Source organism: Larimichthys crocea, chromosome XI, assembly GCF_000972845.2.
Source record: "Larimichthys crocea isolate SSNF chromosome XI, L_crocea_2.0, whole genome shotgun sequence".
In the NCBI taxonomy this organism is placed as follows: domain Eukaryota; kingdom Metazoa; phylum Chordata; class Actinopteri; family Sciaenidae; genus Larimichthys; species Larimichthys crocea.
Genome location: NC_040021.1, coordinates 23,998,158 through 24,014,834, shown reverse-complemented (window position 1 = coordinate 24,014,834; position 16,677 = coordinate 23,998,158). Strand labels below are relative to the sequence as shown.

General features: G+C 42.3%; 1 protein-coding gene across 1 annotated transcript in view; it reads right to left on the bottom strand.

Moving 5' to 3' along the window:
* The window catches only part of tnfrsf21 (tumor necrosis factor receptor superfamily, member 21), a 46,738-nt gene extending 30,928 nt beyond the window's left edge, over positions 1-15,810 (bottom strand). The window contains exons 1-2 of the mRNA XM_027284466.1: positions 15,446-15,810; positions 3,331-4,045 (exon numbers count right to left, since the gene is read on the bottom strand). Coding sequence (XP_027140267.1) covers positions 3,331-4,045; positions 15,446-15,472 — 742 coding nt within the window. The 5' untranslated portion in view covers positions 15,473-15,810. The remainder of the gene's footprint in view (positions 1-3,330; positions 4,046-15,445) is intronic.
* Between the last annotated feature and the right edge of the window lie 867 nt (positions 15,811-16,677).

The window sequence follows — 16,677 nt, the reverse complement described above, 5'->3', positions numbered from 1 at the left end:
CAAGGAGTTGGTCCGGAAATATTATGAGATGGTTCAAGATAAGCAGTTGACAGTGCTAATTCTCCAATCTGGTGCTATTAAACCAAATATGACATGAACTCTATACCAGATGGAGGAGCATGTTCATTACAGTTGGATAAATTACTCTGGGGATCCACAAATAAAACAAATACCTGAAAACTTGCATGATTCTGACATGGATACCTGTGTTATAATAACTGCTCTTGACTGCTCTGTATAATCTAAAATTATGCCAAAGTGAAATCATCTACTGGAGACGTCAGTGTTTTATTATGACACTAAATCATTGGTGAAACAAAGTAAACTGCAAAGAAAGTGCAATCTGCCTTTACTCCTTCCACCAAAATGAGGCCCGGTTGTGCTCTATCTCCTAATCTCACAGCAGATGAGCTCTGAGTTGCTCACACCACAGTCTGCTCTTTGATTAAGCTTAATCTAGGGCAAATCTAATCAGACTCAGGCTTCAATTGCAATAATAATTAGAAAAAAACTTGAAAAAGAGAACTCACAGCCAAACAAATCTGTCGTCTGTTGAAATTGGGGAAAGGACAAATTGGATTGTCCCGTTTGACAGAAAACAACAGCAGGAACAGTGTTTTCCAGACATGGGAACAAACTGTAAAGGTCAGTCGATATCAGTGCGCCATTACCCCTGATTATCAATACGGCCTCTATCACCTCCCTGTCATGCCCGTGTTTCTGCTAATGGGATTGGTGTTGTATAATGACATTAGATCATAAATGGGCTACTGCTTTTTTAGGATTGTCACTTGGATGCATGTTAATCCCTCTTATCCTCTCATCAACAAACAGGTACACCATGACCAGAGAGGACTTCCTCGGCTTGTGGATATGTGCACATCCAATATGTAGTGGGCCAAATGCAACAAAACATTCACACTAATGAAATAGTCACATTAAATGTCCAAATAAGACGCAAGATGCTGAATACACACAAGTTTCAATACTTTTCTTTTTTAATTAATGACATTCAAATCATCCTAGGCTGTTTTTAGTCAATTCTAGCATATCTAAGCGCTTAAATATATCTTGCTTTTAACACACTGTGTTAAAACACTGATTTAGTCCAGTGGTTATAAATAGAAACTGGTTTGACCTGGCTAAATCGTGCTGACCTTTCTTTCGCTAAAATTCAGCTTGGATCCTTTTTTGTTAGTCACTTTATACATTATTATTAATGATTGATAAAAAAAAAAAAGAAAGTGGTGTGGGGGCATGAACTGTTTTTGGTCTCTGAAGGGGGCAAAAGGGTTGAGAACCACTTGTTGGGGGTTATACTGAACTGTTTCACTCCTTAAAACTTCTAAACAGATTTTATTATTTGTCAAATCTGCACTTTTAAGGTATGAATGAATATACGTTGAAACAAATTCCGTTCTGTGTTTTTCTGCCTCTGCTGAAAACAACACACTTGTTTCTCCACCTTTTCTTCTGATGAATGTGGATTCACTAACATGGTGCTGTGTCCAGTCCAGTTGTGGTCACTGTTTTCCAGGTTCTGGTATCCCCCTTTTCTGGGACCCATTTGATATATATTTAAACATTCACACACATTCTTTGCTGAGCATCAATGGTTGCTATGAGATTTGTGATATAACTTAAAGCCTCGTTACATCAAGAGAATTACATAAAGTGAAATATGTTGAAGAGAGTTTCTCTTTTATCACAGCTGTTATTGTTGTATAACGTGCTTAAAGACATGTTGGTGTATTACAACAGTATCTTTGTTCCTTTTCCAAGGCGGTCCTTCCCATCCTCTTAACTGACAGTAAAAGACGGGTGAAAAATAACAGTCATGAGTGCGTAACACCCACACCCGCCCACCCCCACTTTCCCTCTTACAGCGCAGACAGGGTCAAATTAACTGGCTGAGGAGCCATCGATCCCATGGTGACACAAACAATGGTGACAGTATTATAGGTGTGGGTGACTATGTGGAGAGGAGGGGTATAGTGTCTATAGATGGTTGATTCTGAGAAATGACTGGCCGAATGACTGAGACAGGACGGATGTTAAAACAACAAAGAGTGATGACGAGGGAGGGAGGAGGACAGAGAACGGGGGACAAAAACTAAAGGGAGGTATTTTTCACATTTTTTCACAATACCCATAACTCCTCCTGACCACAAATAGTAACATTCCTGAGACAGGGAGCTGTCACCAGTTTGTTTCCATGTCTACGGATCTCCTTCCTTTTCGGAATTCCAACAGGAAAAAAACCCTGCGTGTAATTGATGTAATGATGCTGCGGCAGCAACTTGAGCAATAATGTCTAAAGAGGTGTAAAGACAATCTAAACCTGTTATCAAATGATAAATATCATGTCATAGTTATTCTATATCAAACTGATGCTAGTTTCTTAAAAGGAAAAAGTATAAATGAATGTTATACTGTCAAGACAGGGATATATTAAGACAGATTCATTCCTATGGAAGTTGCTCAGTGGGACATGAAGCCAGAAAAAAATCTAATTCTGGGCATAAAATTACTGAAAACTTTCAAATATGCTTCCACATTGCGCCCCATAGAGCATGCACACCTGAAACATCTGCCAGCCGTGCTACTAAGTATAGCTCTCTGCTAACTGGAATGGTGATAAAATGATTTAATAATTCAATTCTTCTAGACTTTCCAAATGTTATTTGACTGAATTGATGTAATTCTGTCATCTCGTGTTTGTTTTTGAGCTTCAAATAGAGCGAGGCTAGCTGTTTTCCCCTGCTTACACTGTTTAAGCTAAGCTAGGTTTATAGCCTCCTGACTCCAGACATGCGAGATGTACCTACACTCAGTGAAATTCCCAAAATGTCATCAGGAGTAATAACCCCACTGTTTGATATTGAGCAATATGAATGATATGGAACACATCTTCACTTTAATTGAAGGTCCAGTGTGAAGATTTAGTGGCCACTTGCAGTGCAGTAGCAACTACACTAAACTACAATTGCAACCATCTTGGTTCACCCTCTTCTTTCAAGCATGAAGGAAAAACCACAGTGGCCCACGAAATGTCCTATCTAGAGCCAGTGTTTAGTTTGTCTGTTCTGGGCTACTGTAGTAACATGGAGGTTCAATATGGTGAACAAGGAAAAGGACATGTGGTATCTGTCGCTATAAATGTCACATTCCAAGGTAACAAGAACACAACAATACTTATTTTCAGGTGATTATACACTAATGAAAATGAATAATGTATGCCATTTATATCACATTCTTTAAATAGAGCTCTATAAATCGGACACTACATTAACTACTAAACAGAGTAACAGTGAAAAAACTGGGTTTCACCTTTATGTGCAGGTTCAGTCAGTGATAATGATGGGGAAGATGAAGAAGTCATGGGTTCCTGTAGATGCACAGCCTGTGCAGGCACCAGTAGGGTGGTTATGGAGACAGATGAAGATGAAGAGGAGACTGTAGATGCAGGTCCACAGACATTATCCGAATCTTTAGTCCCTGGTGTGAGCAACACCAGCCCCTGAGCTTGGCAGTTTGTGTGGGTTCGGCACTTCATCTCATTTGACTTCACGCCTGAGAAAGTCCCCTTAGTGCACGGCCTACAGAACACGTCTTCTGTTTGAGTGCCCCGCTTTTTCACCCTGGTCCCCGGAGGGCACAGTGAGTGGGGCTTACACTCTGTGCCACCAGCCTCAGACAAGAAGGTGTTGGGGGGACATGTGCAGATGCGGTCCTGGGTGGCTGTGCAGGGCGCTTTCTCAATGAAGCCCGCAGGACACGGAGGCCGACAGCGATGGCATTGCTGGACCCCGTTCTCGCCCCGTGTGAAGGTTCCTTCAGGGCAGGGGCTGCACTCCCTCACAGCTGCCAGGGAGCAGTGGACTGACACGTAGGTGCCTGCCGGGCACTTGTCGCAATCCAGCTGGGTGCCTGAGTCGGGGTCAGTGTGCTGATAACGGCGGGGAGAGAGGACAGCCTGGTCAGCTGGGCTGTTTGTGGTCAAAACGCGGGCTGAGACCAGCTGAGCCAACACTGTATATAAGAGCTGAGAAGAGAAGAAAGCATGGAAGTTAAAGAGAAATCTAAAAACAGACAGACTTTAAGATGTAGACAAGATATTTATGCAACAAGACTAAAACCCCATGTTACATTACTCACTAAAACCTGCAATAACTGATTATTTGGTCCACTTGGAAGCAACAAAAACAAGTGCTGCCTTCCAATGGGGTTGTGTTTACCATGTTTACAAGTAGAATCTATATGAACGTCCCCATTTGTTGTACTCATGTTCTGAGTTCATGAGTTTGTGTCCACAACTTCCCATGTCGTAGCCACAAGCTCACAAGTTCCATTTAATGGAAGCAATATTGCCATTTTTTAGGTTGATATGGCAACCCTGTTACAGCAGTTACAGTGCAACAATATTATTCCTTTAGAGATGTGTTCCTGGTCATGGGATACATATATGTTCACTCTTCGTTTAGTTCTGTTTGTGGTCTTTACCATCTCCTGATCAGAATGTAGCTAGTCGCTAATTTTGGGCATGGCCAACATGAGAATCCACAGCAAATATCACAGAAAAACAGCCATCGGTTATCATGGGTAAAATTTAATTGGGGCCATGAAAGAAAAGTTGTTGCAACTGTCCACAACCACTCAAAAAATAAATGGGAACTTAAGCCAGATGCTAGAAGACAATCAAGAAAAGAATCATCATCTGGAAACCATAATTGTCCACTGTTTTAATAGCACGGGTTGTTAAGATACTGTATCTTGTTCTTGATGAAAGGGCTGGATGGATGGACAGACAGATGGACTGACGGACAGATGGACTGACAGATAGACAGCTGGCTTGACAGAGAAAAAGATAGAAAGACACAGCAGTCTAATTGAGACTCCTGTTCACTCTGTTTGCCCTAATTAATTTTTAATACTGGCTTTGTACACTTATGTGGTCATAAAGTACCCACAAAACTAAAATCATCCGAATCCAGAACTGTTTCCCGACCAGCACTGAGCAAGCCTTACGAAGACACCAATTTCAGATTTCTCACTGTATAATTTGGTCTGTGACGTCATAGGTCAGGCTTGCAGACATGAGTATATGGTGTGTCAGATTACATGGATTCTGGAAAGTCCAATTTTTGATGCTGCAATTTAGGAACCCAATGTATGAGGCTGCTTTGATGAGAACTGCAGGGGAATATCTCTTTCAGGAACCCATTTAATCCACCGTCATTTTATTTAATGACTCATTCTGTCCCTCTGAAGTTGAGTGCCCAACAGTGTATTAACTTTACTACTACTACAGAATTTCACAGACATATGATGCAAAGCTGCCTTTCAGTTTTTTTTGTTTTTTTTTCCAGGCTCCCCTCTCACCTCTGCTGGGAAGTTGACAGCTCACTGGGTTTAAGGGAATAACCCACACATGTCTAAGTTTACACACACACACACACACACACACACATACTGACTGAGTCATGTCAGAGCAATAACATTAGGCAGCCTGACTGGTGGAGTGCCGTCTCCAATAACAACAGAACACTGACAGAGCTTTACTGTGCAGTTCTGTGCCACAGTTTCAATCAGCGCACAAGTTTGCAATCCCTCTGTTCATCCTGTGTTGTGTCCCAACTAGTTTAAGCCAGAGTTGTCAGCAGGAAGAAATAGTTTCAGCAAACTGTATGAAAGATCTGAATCACAAAGTGTACTTCCTTTAACGTTGAGACAGGATACTTGTAACACTGGCTGCAATGGCAAAATGAACTGTAATGCTCATAGAACACTGCAGTCATTAAAGTGAATGATGTGTCATGACTAAACATAAAATGAACCAGGCTCCTCAAACATCACTGTAGAAAGAAAACACCTTTATGGAGGTCAGCGCTCACTCTGAACTTCTAGTTTTATTTTTTTGAGCATCTTTCAAATGATTCTAGGTTAAATACCCAAATAGGCATTTCACTGCTGTGGGGACTTGACAGTACATTGTCACTGTCAATGTCACAGAATCGCTGCAGTCACTAAAAGTCATAGCTAATGTTAATTCTGTAAATTGAGATTCATTCTATATTTTATCCATTTTGTTGTTTCTGTGTGGAGTTTGCATGTTCTCCCCATGTCTGCATGGGCTCTCTCCGGGTACTTTGGCTTCCTCCCACAGTCCAAAGACTTGCAGGCTAAAAGTGTGAATGATTGTTAACTTGTTCAGGGTGTACCCTGTCTCTTGCCCAATGTCACCTAGGATTGGCTCCAGCACCATGCAACCTTGATAAGAGTAAGTGATGGATGGATGGATGGATGGATGGATGGATGGATGGATGGATGGAGTATACTCTAAAATAATTCTTGTGGTAGTTTTGTTTTGTAGAAGTTTCAACAACTTGGTGGGAAGACAAAGCAAAATACCAGAGTGTATCTGAGAAGACCCGATTGTGATCAGACAGGGCTAATGTTAGCTGTGGCAGCAAACAAGCAATCATTATTGTAACTAATAAGTCAAACTCTAAACAAGTTGCATTTGTCACCCATCTCCACATTCTCATCTGACATTCCTCGGTTCTGCATATGTTTGAAATGGTAGACAGGTCCTGTTCTAGGTTTTACATTTTCTGCACTTTTTTGGGGTTCACGCAAGAGTTTTTGGACCCTTGAAAACCTCTAGCACAGAGCACATTTCAGTGTTCAGCTGTAAATATGGCAAAATAAAAGAGTATTTCATTTCAGTAAACCAGTGCAGTTTGTATGCTGCTACCAACAAACCAACCATCTTTCTAGCTACCTACCTAGTGAAGATGAATGCTGGGAAAGCAGGGCATTGAGGGTTGGCAAAAGCACACGGCGACAGACGGTGAAAGGAAAACACAGACATGGATGGAGACATGTCAGACAAAATGTGGATCTGTGTGCAGATATGTGTGTTTAAGTGTGTTCTACCCCGTGGAGTGTGTGTGTGTGTGTGTGTGTGTTCACACAAATGTGAATGAAGATTAGCAGTGCGCGTGTGTATACAGAGCAAATAGAGCTGGTGGTTTTGAGGCGATGCACTGAGTAATTTTGCTGATGACGCATGTGAATGTTGGTCATCCATGAGCACTGATCCAAATCTCCCACTGAACAAAAGTATTAGTTTAGGGTCATACCAGTGTAGTGTGTTTGGACATATGACAATTACTTGGATGTCCTGTTTGAATACAGTCCACTGCTGAGGGATCGTCAAGGAAGATAACGTCTTAATTAAAGAGCTAAAGGAAGACAAACCCACTTTATGAATATATTATATATATTATTATATATAATTATAATCATAATAAAGCTGTCCTTTCTTTCACCACTCTTTTGCCCTTTCACCACACCACCCATACAGCTCTTTGTTTTCATTCCCAGAACCTCATCCATAAACATCAGAGCATGTTCTCGACATGCTGCTCATAACTCTGTTGCGTCACTAACATCAATGCATTCATTCACATCAATGTTCAAAGTGAGCCGCTGGTTGAGATCGCACGCAGCTGTAAATGGGAACATTCTGCTTGTTACAGGACAATGGATGGTACCCCCGTGGCTCTTTCTGCTTGTTTGTAGAATTTTATTATTGGAACAGCATGCTCCGAACATTACCATAATTGAGGTGTATCACTCACTATTTAACACGAGGCTGTGGACGGGAAGGCATGCTGTGGTATTAAACAGGAACTTTGTGATTGCTTAGTATAGGACATACTTTTCATGCCGTTACCCACGGTGCTGACTTTGTTTTGTCTGGAGAAGCAGGCTCATTAACAAATACCAAGCATCTCCTCCAAGAGTCGAGAGAAAAGAGCTTAATAACCCATTTTGGGGGGGTAAACAGTGTCACAAAAATGCAGCAGCCCCCTATTGCTCATTCTGAAGCCTGCTTCTGCATCGGAAAGTTCATTAATATATAGTAACACTTGAAGAACTGTTCTTGTTGTTGCCTTAGTCTCACTTACACGTCATTTCTGTTCTGTCTGCGACCTATTTGATTTTGAGATTTGCTTTTGATTTTTTTAATTAGATATTGCATGGTCGCATTCATTGGATTTAAATAAACCTTGTGTAGGACCTGAGCGGTAAGAGTTAGGATAATCTATTGGTCAAGCATATCCAAGGTCCTGAGGCAGGTTTGTAGGCAAGATGTTTGGGCCTGAGGTAGACCAGATTCTAGGCAATTAGGGTTAGGCAAGGAGACGAAGTGGTTAGGGTTAGGGTAACCTATTGGGGAGGCATTAGGATCGAGGGTATCCGAGGTCCAGAGGCAGGTATGTAGGCAAGATGTTTGGGCCTGAGGTAGACCAGATTCTAGGCGATAAGTGTTGGGCAAGGAACCAAGGAGTGTTAAGGGTTAGGTTTACCTTTTGGGATGCCTTGGGGTGGAGGATTTCCAAGGTTCAGAGGCAGGTCTCTAGGGTTAGGCAAGGAGACCAAATGCTTAGGGTTGACCAATGGGTCATAATGGCTTAGACCATCATCCAGAAACTAAATTGGCAACGAGAGGATATGCATTAGGATACGACTCTCATGTCTGTACGCTAAATATGCTACCACTAGCAGATGGTTAGCTTGATTTAGCATTAAGACTAAAGCAGGGGAATCAGTTGACCTGTTTCTGGTTCCACAAATTTGTGGTTGTACTGGGAGTTTTGATTTCACTAACCCAACTCAGCCTGCTTTGATACAAAGTTAGTTTAATGTTTAGGTACATATTGACCAGCAGACTTTGGATGTTGTAATGTCTTAATGTTTAATGTTAGCAGGTTAGCAACAGTAACCAAGAAGCCCATTCTCTGCAGCCCTACACATAGATGTTAATTATTAATCACTTATTTTCTACATAGTGCATTGTGTATATTGAAGTTACACCCATTTACTGTTCACACAGTATGTATATGCCATCATGATTTATGCCATTCTTGAAATATATTACAGTAAACAAAGAGTCTATATGTGTTTGCCTTCCACTGTAACATAGCTCAGAGGACATAATGACATTTTAAGCTAATGAAAGGTGAGTGAGCGAAACAAACTTTTTTTTCCACCAAACCAGCCCAGCTCTGTCTGCAGCTACGATTTTAAAGCCAATGAGGATAATTACTGCAACGGCTGCTACTCAACATGTCAGGGAAAGAGTGCACTAAGATAATGGCTGCAAAGTAGAAACTCACATTTGGTCAGTGTGTGTCTTTCTGTGGTTCTGTAAGTATCCATCAGTACCATTCAGACGCAAACAACCAGTCTTGTGTAACTGCATTTCCTGTTCGCCATTAGAAAAATAAAAAGCCAACAAAGACACAAAAAGCAGAAGAGGAAACAAAATGCAGTGCTGGCACTTTGTCAGTACATTCCTGCTTGCACACACGCACACACACACACACACACACACACACACACACACACACACACACACACACACACACACACAGACGACAGACACTGTCTTGAGCTACCTCTCCAGCTCAGCAATGTAAGAATCAATTTCACTTCGTGCTGCCAGCCTTCCTCTCATTATGCCAACTTTTTCTCTGTCTTGCCGCACTGCCCATAAACCATATCATCTGCCTGGTGCACAGGCCAGACAGCCAATCAGACAGCTAGACAGAGGTGATGTGACAGGACTGGGCTGGCATGTCCAGTTCTTTATACAGTGCAGTCTTTGTCACTGCTAACACCACTGATTTCTTTGGGGGAGGTATACAGACCCATGTGCTACCTGATACCTGCTATCAGCAGCTACTTCAATTGACCTGTCAGTGATGTGCTTTACTATAAGGCGGGGGAGGTTCACACTAACCCCCACAACAGTTCTACCACCCACTGTGCAGGCAAATGAATCGGCTATGTAGTGATGGATAAGAACCCTTGCTAGTTTCCTCGCACCTACTCCGCCTTACTGTGAAGAGGTTAAAGGGGTACTAGATCAGCCTGATGATGTCATAGAGATGTCACCAGGGTTATCTTGGGTTTGGAGATACAAAAGGTTTCGAGACAGATACAGAAAACACGTGTTTCCAACTGAAGGTGTCGAGTATAAGGTGTTTGCCACGCAGAGAGGGTCCAATAAAGAAGAGTTTGGACTAATGCTGCATTCATGTCACACCAGAGTTATTATAATTATGAGCTTCTGACTTATAAACATGTAAACATTAACCACGATTGATGTTCAGTGTAATCAAAACCAACTTGTTGCCAGGAGTTGGCAGCTAATCGATCATCATGGTCAGGACAGAATGGACCTCCTGCACTGTTGAGTAGATGCACCCTTCTTGCTTTAAAATGCTTACATTGCTGGCTGACATAAAACACATCAATACTCCAGCTGCTACAGAGACAAGATTTTAAAACTGTATCCTGTAAAATATTCTGGCAAAAGATACACCAGGACCCAACAGACATGTCTCTGTCACGCTGCAGCCACGACACTGTTTTGGTCCTTTCTCGTCGCGACACTGAACCCCATCAGCAGTGTTTTCAGAAGAGGGCTGTTCTGCCAGCCAGACTTTGTTAACTTGCTCAGATTTGGTCATTTTCTCTGGTTTATGTGCTATTACCATGAGTAAGTATGCTACATAATCAAATAGTTTCCCTTTTGGTTGTTTTTACAATCAGAGGTCTGCACTGGGTGTTTCATTCTGAAAATGCCGTTTCTGTGTCTGACTTCCTGCCAGCTCAATCTACTCTGTGCTGATTGACACGTATTCATGTATTCACATGTGAACAGCCACTTTCCCCAGATAGGGGAAAAAACATATTCTTAAATGTGGATGATTTGAAACCAACTATGTCAAATGCACATTATTTGCTATCATCAGCTGGAACATGGCCTTCTGAATAGACACACTACTGATGCTGTGTCAGACATAATCAGATCAGATTTTAAACTAGTATGGATCTATTAATGAATAGCTGGTGCAACCCAACCAAAAGGACTTTTGCTGTATGTTGAGGTTTATTCTGTTGGAGGGGATCACAGAGGACTGTGTGGCTGATTCCTCTGTGACACACTGACAGAGTAAAGGACAGAACGCAGGGTAAAGGCAGAGATCTGAGGGTGGAGTCCTCTGTCAGGCAGCTCTTGTTTACATCATATAGGCACCAGTGTGGCACCACTGCACCACTGCAGAGAAGGTTCCTGTTGAGCACACCCACCCATAACACACACACACACACACACAGTCTCTCAATGAAACAAACACCTCAACCCCCCGACTTTGTGACTCCCCGCCTGCTGGTTGACAGGCTGAGCAGAAGACCCTGTAATTCTACCTCCAGCAGCTCCAGCAGCTAAAGGCCGTCCAGAGTCTCAGGAACCAGTTTAGTAGGCGCTGGAACGGGAGTGCAAGTGATAGGTCAAATCTTTTTATAGGTGACAGACGGCTCAACCTTAACCTCTTTCACTTCCCTGTTTTTGTGCGTGAGCATAAACTGTTAGTCGCCTGCACATTTATGGTATGTGACCAGCTGTACGCTTCAGACAATGTGAGTTCTGACAGGCAGAGATGGGTAAAGACAGTATATTAATGCACGACTGTTTGAGCAGGTGTGTTTACTTTTAATCACACACATATCATGCACCTATTTTTGTCATGTGCATGTGTTGCCTAGAGTATTGTTTCAGATCATCATTGTCATATCTTAATAGAATGACAGTAAACAGCCAAAGTTTCTGGGGAAATATTATGAATCATGGATTTATTATTAACTCTGTCCACCGACTTTTTGTGCTTGAACCACAATATACAAATTGTGGCAAGTGTTGAGTGGAGCCTGGATAGAGCACACCTGTCAATAACGCTAACATGACTCAAAAATACACTTCTCTAAGCCTCAAGCTAATTATATAAATTAGATACAACCCATTTTTTACTCTAAGGGTGTATGTACTGGCTTTGTATTTAGAGAAAGAGGTTAAGGGTTTTCCCATTGATTTCAATACAATGGGTGTTTTCTTGACAATAGAATCTAGTGGCCATTAGAGGAATTACAGATTAAGGGGACACAGTATTCATTATAGAGGAGCAGTACCTGTAAAAACAGTTGTAAAATGTCTTCTGCGCCTCTGGAGGAGCTTTGACAAGTGTGGAAACGTACTGTAGCCCTGATGATGTCGTCATGGTTATCTCAGGAACAACAACAACAACAAAAAACAGAAAATCATAAAAACGGAGGTTGTGGAAGTGTTATTACGAATCCCACTGCTTCATCGCAAATACCTACTCTAGCATTTGATTGGCTAAACCTAACCCTAACCCCACCCAATCCAAAACCTTAACCAACGGAGGCAATGACTACTAGCCAATCAGAGGTGTTTGAATACTACACCAGGCATGTCTTATTAAGAAAGGAGTGGGATTCATTATAAAGATACAGGCCTTTGCCAGGCAGGGAGACTCACAAACAAACGCTATCAAATTGCATTATGGGACATGTAGGATCCATCTTGAGCCATATAAGGAACTAAAAATCAGGATATCTCTGTCTCCTGCTTTAATTCCCTCTAACATTCTGGAGGTATGATACTAAATCTCATACAACCTCAAGGCACTTTTGCTTTGCTTCAGCATCCACTCAGTGTTGTTGTTTTTTCTGTAAAATAAAACCACATTTCCCATAAAACCTCTCTCCTAACAGAGAGTGCAGCTTGTAAATAATTATAAAGTTTTCTCTTTAACGTCTCTAAAGAGGACACCGGAAGCTTTTCATGGGTGAATGTTTTTGTCAGTGCTTCTGTCAAAACTGCTGAATCATCCGAGTCTATTTATTCTTTGTATTATCTGCTATTGTGAGAGGTTCTGACACCTGCAGCTCGAGTGAAAGAGGCTCCTATTGAGCCTGCTGTGTACCACACTTGAGCATACAGTATCTAAAGCACACAAAGGGGCAAAGAGAGAAGCCACCACCTGACACCTGATATGGACAACAGACGGAGGCACCGTGCCGTATGTTTCTTCCTAAAATAAGCAGTGAACTTGCACGTGGACAGACCAGCCGCAAAGCCTGTCAACATCACGGAGGAGCCGACTGTCTGCAAGACATCACCACAGTTTGTGTGGTGGCACCACAAAACTGAACCCAGCCTCAGTGTGTGACACGACTTGTGATTCATGCTCAGCAGCAACAAACTGTACCACAGACTGAGATGAGGAGCCTTAGATGTCTCAGTTCTTTCTGGTTTTTCTGGAGTGACTTAATCAGCTGAACACGGAGAGGTCATGAGAGAATACAATCAAGCCACTGTTCAAGTTTTTGCCTGTGTTTTGGGACCACAGTGTGTTATATAACGAGATGTGTGCATACATACACTTGGGTGTGGGTGGGATGTTTGTGTTTGTGTGTGTGTGGCAGACATTAAGTTGTAATTACTATCCAATTAAAGTGGGGCCCACCACAAACACACACGCACACACATGTTCACCCACACAGCAGGCAGCGCAGCAGCACCTGTTGCTGTGTGTCGCAGCTCAATTTGGATTGTCTGGATTCAGTTGGGCTGAATTTATCGCTGACAATAAGCCGGGGGTGATTACTTGTGTAGATGTTTGAGCTCACCGTGGCTAACGGGAAGAGCTGAGCTCATTCTTCATGAAAATACAACTCGCAAACGCCAGTCTCTATGATCTCGGGCTAAGGCTTTGGATGGATTCTCTTTGTTGTGTATTTGTAAAGAGTTTTGGATCTCAAACATTTAAAAGCTATTAGAACTAAAATGATACAACTAATTAGAAATTGGCAATACAGGTGATGGAAGTGAATTCCAAAAACTGCAGTTCCTCAAACGTCCACTTGAGGCTGGCTCCAGAATTGAGTCAGTCTCCATAAGTCCCCATGTTCAAATGTCCAACTTCACAGCAGCAATAAACATTTTCACAGCCTGGTACAAAAAACAGTTTTGGTCTCTATAGCTAATTTCCCCACCCATGACAACTGTACTGAGGGTGAATTTATATACAACTCACCTGTTCAAAATAGTAACGTTATGAATAATTAAGAGCGTGGTCACTTTGACATCACAGTCTACAGTTTGTTACGTTTCAGATATAATGTAACTTGTGTGCCTTTTACAGCAGAGATTTTGACTTCAATGATGCTACTATATCAATGTTGGCTCAGATCCAAATGAAATTCAGTCATCATTCATTTTATTAATTACAACAGTGCTTTCTCTGCTGTCACGTGTCAAAGTGTCTGTAATGGAAAAGACAAATATCTTAACCTGCATGCAACCATAGCTTGCTCAGTGTGGAGTGCAAAATAAGTGGAACCCATTAGCCAAAACGCAATCTCGGACTCCAGGAGTGTACAAAGATATCTTTATAAATTGTATATAAAAATGAAAAAGCCCAAAGCTTTGTGCAACATCTGGTTCAAAACCTGAGTTTGGATCACTATATATATATAGTATGTGATGATGTCAGAAATGGAATGTTTTCATAGTCGAAAATGAAAAATCATTCTATTTTTTAACCTTTGAATATCTACAAATGCCACAGGTCCTAATTTACAGCGTCCATGTTGAATCATAATGTTTCTACAGTAGACCAGGACAAACTAAACACTGACTCCATAGTGTTACTGACTAGATAGTGTTTTTCGCATGTTTCATGGGTACCTGAGTTTCCTCTTTACACTAGGAAGGAGAGGGTGACATGAGTGGGTTGCAATCCACTACACCACTAGATGCTCTTAAATTTTTCACACTGCTCCCTTAAAACCAAAACAATAAACTCAAACCTCTAATTTTCATGAAAAAAGTCATTCAAAGTGAATCCGATGTCTGCATGACACTGAAAACAAACATACAGACTTGAAAAAGTCTTCATCACCACAGATCGACGGCTGCCTTCCTGCACTGAAAGGAGACAAAGGCAAAGTCTTTGTGCTGGAGCTTCATCTGATTCACTGGGGATGATGAGAAGCTCGAGCTCCAGCAGCTACTGAGCCAACCGTATTCAACACACCACAGTCTGAACAAAAGGGGCACTTCCACCACCATGTGAACCAGGGAAACCCGGTCAGGCATCATGTTTACTGGCACAAAAAACACTTAAGTTGTGTTGAAGATAAAAATGTTCTCTTTGTCTAAGCAAACCATGCGTCTGACAGTCAGTTGACTGACAGTGTCAGGAGTGTAACAGGGTAAACAATAGACTGCTGAGTGCCCTTTCTTTCTCCATCCTTCCACTGGTGACTCTTTTGTGTTGTTCACCCACAGTGGAAGGAGAGACATGCTGATGAGATGTTAAATCTAAAGACAAAAAAAAAAAATGTTTATCTAATAAACTTTTGGGAAATGATTTGATTTGAAGTTCAGTCTGGGACGAATAAAAAAACAGGCACTGTCCCTTTAAATGGAGAACCTGCTGGAGGAGTCCTTAGAATAAAGAATCAAAACAAGCAGGGAGGTGAACAAATGTGATGGACTCACCACTGCGGACACACACATGGCAGGCATCGTCCTGGTTTAGAAAACACAGATGAGGGTCGAGCAAACGTCCTTGTCCAAGTTGTCTGCTGGAGAAACACTTCTCATCTCCTAGATCATCATCATCCTCCTCCTCAGTTTACAGGAGGAGAGAAGCTGAGCCGGGCTCTGGTGCAGCGACACTCTCAACTGCAGTGTTTTATAGTCCGTGTCTCCAGGTGGACCGGTTTCAGATAGTACGGGATCAGGGCTTGGTTCAGAAAGAACGCTGTGGTAATTCCCATAGCGATGATGGATGAGGGCCACACTGGGATCGCCGCCTCGCCCCGTCCAGGCTTGTCATCAGTGTGCAGTGCGGCTCTCCTTCAACGCTGCTGCGGAGCGCCGCGGACAACTGCCGCGGTGACGTAGGGGCGGAGGGGCGGGAGTTAGCGACGCGTCGCGGCCAATCGCAGCCCCTCTTAAGATATCCACGTGTGTTGAGTGTCTTCTGGATGCAGAGGGGGGAGGTGTCCTGCAGGTGAACCCAGGTTAAAGCCCAAAGTGAGTCGTCCTTGGTTTGCTTTATATATACATATAGACACCATTAATGACACTGTGAGTGTTATTTTAAAGAAGTTATATATGGATATCTACACCAATCTGCCATAACATTCTGACCACTGACAGGTGAAGTGAATAACACTGATTATTTCATTATCATGGCACCTGTCAGTGGGTGGGAGTGAACGTTTTGTCCTCAAAGTTGATGTTAGAAGCAGGAAAAATGGGCAAGCATACAGGTTTGAGCATCTCCAGCACTGTAGCTCTTGTGGGGTGTCCCTGGTCTGCAGAGGTCAGTACCTATCAAAAGAGGCGAACTGGCGACAGGATCATTGATGGACAAGGCTCACTGATCCACAGACAAAGCGCAGGCTGGCCCATGAAGTCCGATCCAACAGACCAACTACTAGCCAAAGTGCCCTCAATCCAGTCGAGCATCTGTGGTATGTGCTGGACAAGCAGGTCCGACACCCTCTCCTTCCTAATGCGACATGAAAACTACGGCAGCTGTGAAACACACAAATATCAACAGGTTTTATCTAGTGTCAGTGTTTCATTTGTCCATTCTGGGCTACTGTAGAAACATGGTGGTTCAACATGGTGTCTAAAGATAGAAACATTGTAAAGTAACAAAAACATGACAATTCCTAATTTTAGGTGATCATACGCTAAGGAAACTATAGTTTTGATTA